This window comes from Catharus ustulatus, chromosome 5 (genome assembly GCF_009819885.2).
Source record: "Catharus ustulatus isolate bCatUst1 chromosome 5, bCatUst1.pri.v2, whole genome shotgun sequence".
Taxonomy (NCBI): domain Eukaryota; kingdom Metazoa; phylum Chordata; class Aves; order Passeriformes; family Turdidae; genus Catharus; species Catharus ustulatus.
In genome coordinates this window covers 64,996,967-65,009,636 of record NC_046225.1, presented here as the reverse complement: position 1 = coordinate 65,009,636, position 12,670 = coordinate 64,996,967, and the positions used below count along the sequence as shown (strand labels likewise).

The window sequence follows — 12,670 nt, the reverse complement described above, 5'->3', positions numbered from 1 at the left end:
AGGAACTAATCAATAGGATCTTCTAAAAAATTGAAGCTCAAATAAAATTCATGTTTCTGTGATTTGCATACTTACGTATTTTCATAAATGCATTTATAACAGACATGCAAGCATGGAAGTGAAGTTACTCTGTGTGGGAGGCTTCTGCTGTATGGACAAGACAATAATTAATAAACATGCTTCCTTTCCTCCTTTCTGGACTTGCATTTCTTTTTCTTTAAAACTTCATTAGTCAACTGAAAAATCACTTTCAGGTCATTTGTGCTATGGCAAGGTTAAGAAATACTGTAATTGCTAGGACAGACCAAAAACAATCTGATCATTTTTCTAATGAGCTCATTCTTGTAATTTATTCTGGTTTAAGCAAGCTTGAAATCATGCATGTGGTATAGAACCGCCCCTACGATTTTTTTCTAATCTACTGGAAGTGAAAACTATATTCTTTTTAAAAATAGTTATAGATTAGTACCCATAAACATAGTTTTGTAATAATTGCATCGTCATACATTTTTACTCCCATTTGGTTTTAGTTCTGGTTTGGAACAAAATCTTGAGTGTGATGTAATTGCCTTCCTCTGATTATTTTTACCTTGGTGTATTCTGTTGCTGGCTTGTGTTTTATAGTTTTTATGTGCTGCCATTTGAAAAACTTTCAAACTCCTGAGCGCTGATCTTGGAAACCCTTCTGGATTTATCATTGTTTTTTTATTTGTGCATGGCAATTACAGCAGCCCATTAGGGGCCTATAATTCCTATTGAGCATAGAATGGGCTTCTCATCATTTAATATGGAATGTGATTTTGTTCCTCAGTCAAGCTAAAATCCGCTTACTGTTGTGATTAGCATCCCTGGGCTCCACCCTGCCTTTCACCACCTGCCACTTACCAGTAATTCCTTTGGCAATGAGAATACAGCCAAATCTGTCAAATAAATTGGCCCCTTTTTGAGTGCCTTCTTCTGATTATTATTCTTTCTTTGTGGTGATGTCAGATTTCCAAGGGTAATCTCTCACTGGAAGAGTATGTTTTTCTTTGGGACTTGCATCACCCGCTCCTTTTGAGTTCCATTTAAGAAATAATGATTGCTTACTGAAAATATGTAAATTTTCTGTTATTCAGTTACATATTTCTTTTTGTGAGCACATAATCACATTTCTAGGAAGGAGAAAATAAGATTTTTTTTAATCCAGAAAATTAGCCAAAAATTGACAACAGGGAGAGTTGTTTCTTCCCCTGTACATACAAGTTTATTTGTTGCCATCTTGGAAAAGAGAGTTTTCAGTACTTTATTTCAATACACTCCATGGCAATATTCCTGCTCTTTCCTTAGCAGCAAAAGTACTAATAAAGTATGCTTTTAAGATTTTGTGGAAAGAGTGTTTCTGGCTAGCTGGGAGCAGTGTTTCCCTTCTTTCCTCTTGGATGTTTGACATCAATACATACATGAAGTGAAATTCTTCCTTCACACTTTGATATTTATGATACTATTAGCTCACTCAAAAGAAAATACATCCCTAATTTAGTCCTGGTATAAACAATGTCTATGTGTTCACATCTAGCATTTTTAACAGCTGCTACCAATTTCATTCTCTTGTCACACTAGAATTGTGACTTGGCATTCATGGCTGCTTGCTCCAAGGCAGTGTCATGCTGACAAAGCTCTCACCTGAGAGCTTTCCAAGGCAGGAGGAGTGAGTCCTGCCATGCTTTGTATTCCCTGGTGATCCCTTGGCTCAACCCTTGAACCACAGTGCTGGACAGCCCAGGGCACATGCAGTGAATGTGAATTCCCTGTTTTGGCAAGTTTTCAAGTATTGCCTCACTGGTATCAGGTTCATCTTCCCATCCTCTTGGCGTCCCTACCAAAGCTTTGTTTTTCAGTCCTCTGCTGGGGCAGTTAAGTTGCTGCCAGTACCTTTGGTGGGCTGGTCATTGCAGGTCAGTGGGAAGGGGTCACCAGGGACTACTGCAATGCAGATTTCCTCCAAATGCATGAGAGAAGAGCCACACGTTTATGGTACAGTCAGGAGAGATTTGGGCTGGTGCCAGCTCCCAGAAGGCTCCCCAGCAGCGGTTTCCTATCTCTTGTCCTCTTGTTTCCCTGTCTCCTTCCCTGGTAACTCCCTCTTGCTCTGTTTTCATTTCTCATTGTGCAATCCATCTGTTTATATTAGATTATAAGATCCTGAGAGTAAGGATCTGATATTTTTTAATAACTTAACACAGTTGTGTACACTTTGCATATCAAAGTTATCTGATGCTTTCATCCTTTTTTCCCTTCCTAGTCGTGAAGGTTCTCAGCAAAGAAATGAGGTGACTGTGGCACACAGTATTCTTTGGTGAAGAGGTGAAGGGAGAGCTCCCTTTCTGCCTATTTACAGTCCCTTGCCTTAAAGAAATCAGGAAAAATAGCATTGCAAAGAAATATTAGTGCAGTAATATATGCAATTACTAACAGTAATTGCAATTACTAGCAATAAATATGGCTGTAGAACTGCATGAAAAAATATACATTTCTTGCACTGCATACTGATTAGGTTTCATGATTGCCTAGATTGTATGGTAATGATAGCTTTTGAAAGCATATATCTTATCAAATAGCTAATAAAATATTCATATATTCTGTAACTAAAATGAACAGTATTAATGCATTTTATATTCAAAGCATACTTAAAAGCTGGAGATCACTGTACACGGAATGGAATATATCTCTTCTCTCTAAATTGTATAATTTGAGAAACAAAAAAAGAGCTGGTTATTTGGGTGTGGTTTTGTGGTTTTTTTGGTGTTGGGTTTTTTTTTGTTTTTTTGGGATTTTTGTTTGTTTGGAGTTTTTTTATTTTGTTTTTTGTTATATGGCCTTTTTATTTCTCCTAGGGTCTCGTGATCACTTACCACTTTGCAAATGTAAAACTATGCCTTTGTGCTTCAGAAAGCTGTATGCTGTATATATGTTGTTGCTTCATAATTTGAGCAACTCTGGAAGTAATAAGGTTGTTCTGAGATACTTTGGATTTCTGACAGACTTCTAGAGCACTTAGACAGCTACAAATATGATGGCAAAATAAATTACCGTTATAGCTGTGGGGTGTTTTTCATGAACATGTGAAGTGATGCTGACAGTTTTCCTGTCATTTTAAATACCCTCTTTCTACCAATATATTGTGAAAATCTTTAGGAAACATAGTTCCTGAAAATGTGGACAGTTTATGCAATGGCAGTGCTACTGCTCAGTTGAATAAAAAAATATCATCACCGAGAAAAACATAGGCAGGATGGAATTATATGTACAAATGAATAGTAACTTTGAGAAAATTAAGGGTTAGGGATCTGGAGTACAGGTCTTAAGGAGCAGTATCTAAGGGAGTTGAGACTGTTTAGGCTGGAGAAAATGGGACTCAGGGAGGACATTGTCTACAACTACCTGATAGGAGGTTGTAAGGAAATGGGTGTCAGTGTTTTCCCCCAAGCAGCAAGTGACAGGACGAGAGGAAAGGCTCTCAATTTGCAGCAGGGGACATTTAGATTGGATATTATGAAAAATTTCTTCCATGAAAAGATGGTCAAACATTGGAACAGGCTATCCAGGAAAGTGATGAAGTCGCTGTCCTTGTTACACAGGTGGATGTGGCACTTAGGGACGTGGTTTAGGGCTGCACTTGGCAGTGCTGTGGTTGGACTTGGTGATCTTACAAGTCTTTTACAGCCTGAATGATTCCATGAAAATACTTGGCCAGGCGTACTTCTGCAGGGATTTCTTTGTTAAGATGTTTTCATGCCCTGGTATTGCTGACTGGCACATCTTCTGCATTTGCTGGTGGTTTGTTGGCTTTGCCAGAGCAGTCAGAGCGTAGGTACAGTTGCCAAATGCATGGGAAAATCTGCATTTCCTGGAGACAAGAATAGGGCAAGAGTCCCTTGCAGGAGTGTAGCTGACATCTGCAGGCTTCCCTGCACTGTGCTCCTGTCAAAGGCAGGATAAAGCAAATGGTTCTCCAACAAGGGTTGTTTAAACATCCAGACACATTGTCAGAAATGGAAGAAAGGATTCCAGATTCACTTAGGTAAAAAATTATATCAGAAAGGTTTTAGGAATAGGGAAGAACTGGTAAGAGAGTAAGCAGCAAAGAATGTACCTTTCAGAGGTCTGAAGGGGCTTAGCAGCAGTTGCCCAGTTAGGCCTTGAAAAGACTATAAAAACAAATGTGATTAAGTAGAGAAAAATTTAAGTGGAGACATTTTGGAATGAGGATACAAAACTATAAATAGTACATCCCCTAAAGCAAAGGGACTGAAGAATCTCAGAATTATGAGAGAGCTGAAGCATGAAAATGTGCTTCAGTGCCATGGGTTTCTTCATAAACCTGCTGAAGAGATATCATATGATCAGGCTGTAACAAAGATGTTTGTATGTAGGGTCTGAGCTACTGCAGTTCTTAGGATGATGCAAGACTTCAGGGATAACTTGAAAGGAAAAAAAGTAGAACTCTGCTTATGAAGTTCATGGATAAAAAAATTGAGAAGCACTGGGAATAGAGAAGGATTTTTCAGGAAAACTAATTCTACTTTTTTGTCTTTCAGCCATGGAAGAGTTAATAGTTGAGCTGCGCCTGTTTCTTGAACTTCTGGACCATGAATATCTAACTTCCACTGTCAGAGAGAAGAAGGCAGTAATAACTAACATTCTCCTGAGGATACAGTCATCAAAAGGTCAGTGCTGGGGTGTGTTTTCTCGCTTGCAGAAGGCACAGAATAAGTCTGTGCTCAGTGAAATAACTTTTAAGAGCTGAAGACAAGCCCTAAATTGAAGAAAGACAGAAAGACAGGGTGAAGCCAAAGTGCAACTTTCCTGAATGGTTTCCTTTGTGTCCAGCAGTAAAATACAGCAAAAGCTGCACTTAAGTGTGTTGGGTGCACATGGGTGAGCCCAGCCAAAGAGTTATTTCCTAGGTAGAATGTTTTCACTTCTGCTGGTAGAGTGAATTGTGCCAGTAATGCTGTTTGTGAGTTTTGATGTCAGGGAGTGCTGGCCACAGCAGCATTTCATCTGTGTCATGATCCAGATCCATCAAAAGGCTTCATACTGAGGTGGTGTCTGGTGCATAACTGATACAGGAATGCCAAACCAGAGATAGGAAATGGTTGTCAGAATGTTTGGATTGCATTTTGCAGTTAGACTCACTCTTCTGTTTTCTTCCTATCTAAAACTGTTTCTATTGCACAATTGCTGGTTGAGATTATGGATCTGAGTGCAACAAAAGTGATTCACTGTGTACAGGAACCTTTCCACAGAGCTTTAGTGAAGAACATTCCTCACTATTTTTTCTAACAGTACACTTACATTTTTTACCACACTTTTCTATATGCAGTGATATCTGGGCTCTAAGACCTCTGTCTCCACTGCATTAGACAGAAGTATTGCCAGTGTAAACCCCCAGTTTAGATTTTCTGAAAAATACCAGAGTTTGTTGAAACATGCCACATTGTGAGCAGCTGTATTTCTCATTATTTGCTTCTTCTCTGGTGCTAGAAAAATATGGCAGTGTTGTCCCCATTTATTAAAGAAATAATTTTTAATACGAGATTCAAGTCCAAGGAGATCTTTAAAGTAATGATTGTCCTCTTTTCCATTTCAACATTCTTGAAGACCCACCACTATTTCTATTTCATACTGAGAGAACAAGGCAGATACCAATTTCTCATACTGTGGAAGGAGTCATCATGCTCCAAAAGGTCATTAAAATACACCAAACTCCCCAAAAATTTACAGGTGTGAACCTGCAATTTGATATGCTTAGAAACAGCTGTATTTTACTAGGGTTCTAAACAACCTCAGCAATGCTGAGCTGACACTACATGTTCTTCTTACAATCATTGCAACTATTAAGAAAAACATTTGACTTTTTCTAGAAGTTAGGTGTCATTATGTTGCCAACTTCGAAAACATAGGGGAAAGTTGTCACATTCTTTCTTTTGGGATTGTGGATGGTGTTCCAGGACAAGAACCCCTCAATTTCACAGTGCTGGGTATGTTTCTGGACTCTAAGGCTCAATTATTTATGCTGTTGTGGAGTGATCCTTGCATTGGTTTGGCCTGAGCTGACTTGTCTCCTCCATCAGTTCCTAGGCGTGATGTGGGAGTTAGCTCGGGCAGAGATTGCTCCAATAGACAGTTCAAAGTCACTTTGAGGGTGAGAGGCCTTAACTGTGTGAATATCAATTTCTGCGTGCCAGGGCACCTTCCTAGCTGTGCTCAGTTTATGTCTCTACATGTGGTGACAGATAAGAAGACCCCAGAACCACAGCTTTCCACTATTCAGCACCTACCATTTAGGTTTTAAAGCCTGTTGTAGGCTCTGTAACAAGATCCATGTAATCCAGTTACAGGATCCATCCTTCACCAAGATCCCTGTGTGATCCATGTGTTAAGTGGTAGGGCTTTGCTCAGTGCAGTTGTTACTGGAACATTTTACTCACCTCTAGTACCTTCGTTCAAAGAGACCAGATGTAGACATTTCAAAGAAAAGCTGTAAAAGTGATTAAAGGATCCAGAAATATGCCTTCAAATTATCCAAAATGAGGTGTCATAATTAGTCTTTATGTAGGAAAGGAATGACTGAGAACAAGCTCCTAGACTTACACAACAGTAAGTGCGATGGCTGAATGTTTCAAAGTGGAAATAAAGCACATGTTTTGAGCATTGAAGCTATGAACTAATGGAAGAACTTAGCAAGTTCTGCATGCCTTTGTTGGCATCTTATCAAGATGGAATATTTTGCTAAGAGATATGCTCTAGTTCAACTAGAATTAAGGAAACCCTATAGTTCAGTTAAATAAGAGATCATAGGACTATGATTTATATGTCTATAAACTCTAGTTTATGTAATTGAATAGAATTTAAGCCAGCATGGCCTCTAAAAAAGCATCCAGTTTCTCTCCCCAGGCTACTCATGTATTGTCTCTTCCTTTCTGCTAGCACAAACATTATTTGCTTTCTTTTGCTGGTTTAGTCCTAACCAGTGTTGCTTCCCTGGTCTGGTTCAACCTAAGGCCACACACATGCTGATGCTGGCTCAAAGGAGAGGTTGGTGCAGGGACAGGAACAAGGCAGGGAAGGAGAGGAACTGCCTCCTTGGGAACTCTGCCATCACATCCTGGCCTTGAGCGTTTGTGAAACTACCCAGGGAGTCATGTACTTTACTGGAGCCGACCCTGCTGCTTTTTTTATCAGTTATAACATTCAGTACTCCCATCCCTTTGAAACTATTCATCTCTTCATTAAAATTAAAAGCAATAAAAGATGTAGAAACCCACAGTACTCTGTAACTAAGATGAACTATCATTTGGAGTCTGTTTTTCAAATTGTTGTTTTACTCCACCCACACAACTCCACGAGAGCTCTTGGGTTGCTGGCACAGTTTAAGAGGCTTGAGGACTGTGCTGAGTTCAAGCTCTTTACTTGCATTTGCAAAAATCAACAGGGTGAATCCAACAGGATTTTTTGATTGCTGGAGAAAACCATGTAATGGGGTATGGTAGGGATGGGTCTGGGGAACTGGGAACTGGCTGGCTTCATTAGAGTGTCTGGAAATGAACAATTATGGGGTTTTTTGTAAAGGTGTGGAAATTGCTGTGATGGGCTGGTTGGGTTTCAGTAAAACACTTAGAACTGAGTGGGCTCTTACTTGGGGAATTCTTTTGCCTTGTTTTGTTCCATCTCCCCTAAATGCACACTGTGTTCTTCATCTAATATCTATCAAGCAGAGAGAACTGGGCCAGGCAGATGTGTTCTTCAGGTCATAGCTGCTTGGTCTCAACCTGCCCTGCATCCAAACCAGTGGTTAGTCTGAATAGTTGGCAAAACTATAAACTTTATTTTCCTTCCTGAGCCTTGGCATGCCCAGGGGATCGTAGGTCTGAAGAAAACACTTGGCATTTCATTCTAAAACTCAGACTTTGTTCTAAAAAACAAAGACACAAAGAGTTTATTTTGGAGTTAGAACTGTTGCTGGATTTTATATGACTGTCAACATTGCCTGTTTTCCTTAGCAGGACCTGATGCCCTAAACCTGTAGTACTCCTTTTGCAGTGTAAGTTGGTAGAAGAAATTAAATGTTAGAGCAGGTTCTTGTTTAAACAGGCACACATACATGAAAACTGGGGGAAAAATTAGTTTTACAGAGTCAATAGTATTCACCTGGAATAGTTTGGAGTTTTTTCAGTAAAAATTCCTTCATATATGACTTCTGGTTGTTATGGAAAGCATGGGAGACTTGGATATGGATGGCAGTCATAATATGGACTCATCATTCATGCTATCTAAAGAGCAACGAGTGAAAGTCAAACTGGGAAAAAAAAAGAAAAAAAGGAATGTTTCCCAAGACTAATCTTTCTCTTGATTTGTAGGAAGAAAGAAGAATCTGTAGTCTTTAGAGACAGTTTAATATATTAGTGTTGGTTTTCAACCCATGACTTCACAGCCAGTGGGACTGGGATATTATGACAAGAAACGTTTCATCATTGATTACATTTTTGAGAATTACATGATCTTGACTGAAAGGCATTCATATGACTATGTAAATATATAATTTAAAAACACAGCTAAACACTAGGAACTAAATTTGGTTTAGGGTTAAGCAGGGTACAATCCATGGACCGAATTTTTGCCAGAACATTGAGGAGATGCACCCTAATCTTCTTTTGATATTTAGAAGAATAAACAGTATCCTGTTTCCATGAAGGGAGTTCAGCTGGGATTTAAATTACTGTGCCAAAAGCACAGAGTGAGTTGGTCATTCCTCTTTTCTCTGGTGGGGGAGATACAACAGTGACACAAAGGACCCTCAAAGCAGCTTTTACATTCATTCTTTTCCCTTTCCAAATTCACCTGGAAAACTACAAGGTCATTAAAATAAAATAATTAGTTAGAAGGAAATGGTGGGGAAATATGCTCAGTATGCATTTCTGTTAATGGTGGATTGGTTAGGGCAGTGTCCCTCAGCAGTGCTCCAGGCTGGGGAGTCACAGCATCCTGCACCCCTGGCACTTGGGCTCACCACAGCTCCATGATCAGGGGTGCTGCTGGCAGCAGGGAGCCCAGGGAACAGGGGCACTGTGGGCTCAAAGAGCTCTCACCATCACTTCCAGGAAAAGCAGGCTCTTCTTCTACCCTCTTCTCCATTCTTTGGCGTGAAAGATGGTTTGGGTCTCGTTTCTGCATGATGGCCATGCCCATCCAAAATGTGCCACAGGAAAAACTGTTGATCATCTCCACAGAAAAAAGGCAGCTGGTCACATGCTGCCCACAGGCTGGGATGTTTTCAAATGTGCTATATTCCCCCAATAAATGTTTTTATCTGGCAGGCACCTGGCAGCGTGTTTGAATGTTGTTCAAGTCTTTGAGTTTGAGATGGATGGGCAGTTCAGAATGATTTCCTGTAATTTTTTTCAGTGTCTGGTATTTGTTGATCCAAACAGCATATATGTCATTATCATATAGAGCAAGTATGTGTTTGTTCTGCTTGATTAAATTCCTGAATTCCCAACATTCTTCCAGTCCTGCCTCAGTAACTGCCCTTGGGAGGTGGGCTGTGATCAGAACTGCATGCCAGATTTCAGTGTGTGTGACAGTCAGACATGGGATCCACATGTAGAAAAAATATCCCATTTGCATCCACCAAGGTATTAAGTGATGTTTGTTGCTCTTCCACAGGTTTAGAAATAAAAGAACATGTCCAGAAGCAAGAAGTTGCCAACAGTTTGCCGGCGCCTCCTCAAATGCCTCTGCCAGAAATACCTCAGCAGTGGCTGGTGAGTGTTATCTTTAATTATATAAATATATACAAGAAAAAATGTATTTATGGTAAGTCCTAACAGAAATGGATACAAGGGAGAAGAGCCTGCAGGTCCAGGGAGATACTTATTCCTCTTACCTCTGCTTTGGTTGAGGGAATTTGGTTCAGCCTGCAGAAGAGACATCAAAAAATTCCCTGTGGTGAAATAAGCTTGGGACTAGGTCACCTACAAAGGCTGTGGAATGACAATCCTTGGAAATTTTCGGAATTCAGAAGTCTGAGCAACATAGCCTTAATTGGAAAGGTTGACCTGTCCTGTGTTGGAGGTTGGCCTGCCCAAGCACACAGGTCCCAAACTGTTTCTTACACTTTTTTTGGTAACATTTTCTGGAGCAAGCCTAACTAAAAGACTCCTTTCAGTAGCTGAAAAATTAAGTGCAGACTTTTAAAATAAAGGAAGAATACTTCCATTTTTTTGGATAAAGTATTTAGTGCCTTTGCTGCCCAGTCTCTGGGTAAGAAGTTCTGTTCAGATCAAGCAGATGCACTTACACTTAGAGGTGTTTATAGCAAAGATACTGATTGAGATCTGTAATTCAGTCCTCCAGTTGGGAGCAGCTGTCTTGTTATAGAAAAAAACAACTGTAAGCAAGTTTCAGTGCTTCTCTCATGCTGACTTTACAGTAGATATGATGAAGAAAACATTTTCAGCGTTTTTGCAGAGAAGCTTAAGCATGAGCAGGTCGTGGTTTAGCCTGTTGAAGGCTGAAATGATTCTTGTGTGGAAAATTTTGTGCACAATGATAAGGACCATCCATGGAGACCCGCATTCATTAAATCAGGAAGGGTAGATGCAGCTTACAGGGCCAGAGTAACTGGATGGCTGATGTTCTGCCTCATTTTAGTGTGTTATTTTGTTATCACATTTGTGCCTGGTCCTGAGGGATATATAAGCCAGTAGCATCTTATAAGCATAGAAACTAATTTATCAAATCCAACTCCTGCCCAGCCTTTTGTAAAATGCTATAGACTGCAGAAAAAAGTAAAAAAAAACCACAACAAATGTGTGTTGTATGGAATACCTTAATCTTACTTTCTCTCTAAGCAATGCCAGCTTTAGGTTTGTGACTGTAAATTAATTATGCATTTAATGGATGCAAAAGAAGTCTTATTACTATGCAGTGAAACTTAGAGAATCCATTTCATGGTTAACAGTGCCAGAAACTGATTATTTTTATTTAATTCAAAATACAAACAGCATAAATTAGAAGGGAAAGGGTTCAGAAGAGGTTGGAAAATTATGCAAAAAGCACATGCCTTTGAAATGTAGACTTCAGGTACCACCTTCATAAACTGAAACCAACTGAGATCCTCATTCTTTTATATTTGTGTGGGTACAGTTTGGCTCTGAAGATTCAAGTTGTTTTTCTTAGGACAACTCATCTCCTTTTCCTTTCTCATACACTAATGTGTAAATTCCCTTAAAGTTGGTACAGCTGCAGCAAGTTAAATGGTGTGAAGTATGAATTAGGTCCAGAAGGTCAGCACTGATTTTTGCAGTAGTTCATTGGATTTTTTAGTAACAAAAATATTTCTCTGAGATACTGTGGGAATTACCATGGAAGCTGACACAGTTAGAGCTGCCTGGTCTGTGGTGTGGTCTTCCCATGCTGAGCCTGGCAAAGTGGAGTTTGAACATGGCCCTCCCTTGTGATTTGCCTGTAACACTGAGGATCTTTTCACCTCAGTGAATTCATCAAGTTTTTCCATAGTGCTAGAAGCTGATTTTTGCCAGTGTTTCTGCAGTTCTGTTGCTGCTGTCAGGCACTGGTGGGTTTCACCTCCCTTTGTGGTGTCAGTGCCACTATGAAATGAGCCAGGAGATGTCCCAAGCCTCTTGCAATATCCAAATACAGGTTATGAGTGGTGATATTTTAATATGGTAACACATTGTGATTTGTGAAAAAGATGACAGACTGCTGCTCTCCTGGAAAAGACCAGGAAGAATCAGAAAGGAAAGACAAAACCATCAGCTTTTGTCTTTTGAATACTATGGTAAACTCAGACCCCAGTCTGACCTTGAATTCTTCTGAAGTCACACTGATATGATGGAATTGATCATTAGATGTTTCTTGGAAACCTTTCACTATTAGATGGCTCTTTGTGAGACCCTTATTATTATTATTGATACATTCAGATACTGTCATTTTATCTTTCTTTTCATACACAGGACATTAGTGACAGTGGCCAAGACCTAATTCTCCCATCCATTACTGCTCTTGCATGGTGATTTTCAACCCACCCTGAATCAATGGAGTCCTAAAAATTTGTAGCTGCTGACAATCTCTATGAAAACTGTGCATAATTGCAGTGATATAAATACTGAGCTACCTTTCCTAGCTACTTCTCATAGACTGTGTTTTCATAGGTGAGGGGAAAAAAATTCCCTGGGCTCAGCAGAGGCTGGAATATTCAGCTGCTGGTTGCCCTTCTTCACTTGGCAAGTTGAAAGTCATTATGTATTGGCACCTCTTTTTGACAGCTATTCAGGACAGAAAGTCTTTTTCCTCTTGCTAAGTAACATCTAGTGATTGTCTCAGCCTCCAGTGAAAACACATTGTGCTGATGGAGCATAGGAATTTACTGGAAGTGGGAATCAATAACTTCTAATAAACTATACACTGTTTTAAAATCTCTGGGTTTAACCCATCAGTTATTGAATGTGATGAAAATTAAAGGTTCATTTACACCACTGTTTCTCTTTATGTCACTCAAGGATTTCTGCATTCAAAAATGTTTAGTCTGATTTGGTGTTTAAGTTTCTACTTATGTAAAGATGTGTGGGTGGGAAGGAATTCAATACTCCTTAAAGTAGTG

The 12,670-nt window shown here is 39.6% G+C and overlaps 1 protein-coding gene across 5 annotated transcripts in view; it reads left to right on the top strand.

The window, feature by feature from the left end:
* Positions 1-12,670, top strand: part of AFAP1 (actin filament associated protein 1) — a 115,449-nt gene that overhangs the window by 44,577 nt on the left and 58,202 nt on the right. For all 5 annotated transcript variants that reach the window (XM_033060075.1, XM_033060074.1, XM_033060077.1 and 2 more), the window contains exons 2-3: positions 4,581-4,709; positions 9,712-9,809. In XM_033060075.1, coding sequence (XP_032915966.1) covers positions 4,583-4,709; positions 9,712-9,809 — 225 coding nt within the window. In that variant the 5' untranslated portion in view covers positions 4,581-4,582. The remainder of the gene's footprint in view (positions 1-4,580; positions 4,710-9,711; positions 9,810-12,670) is intronic.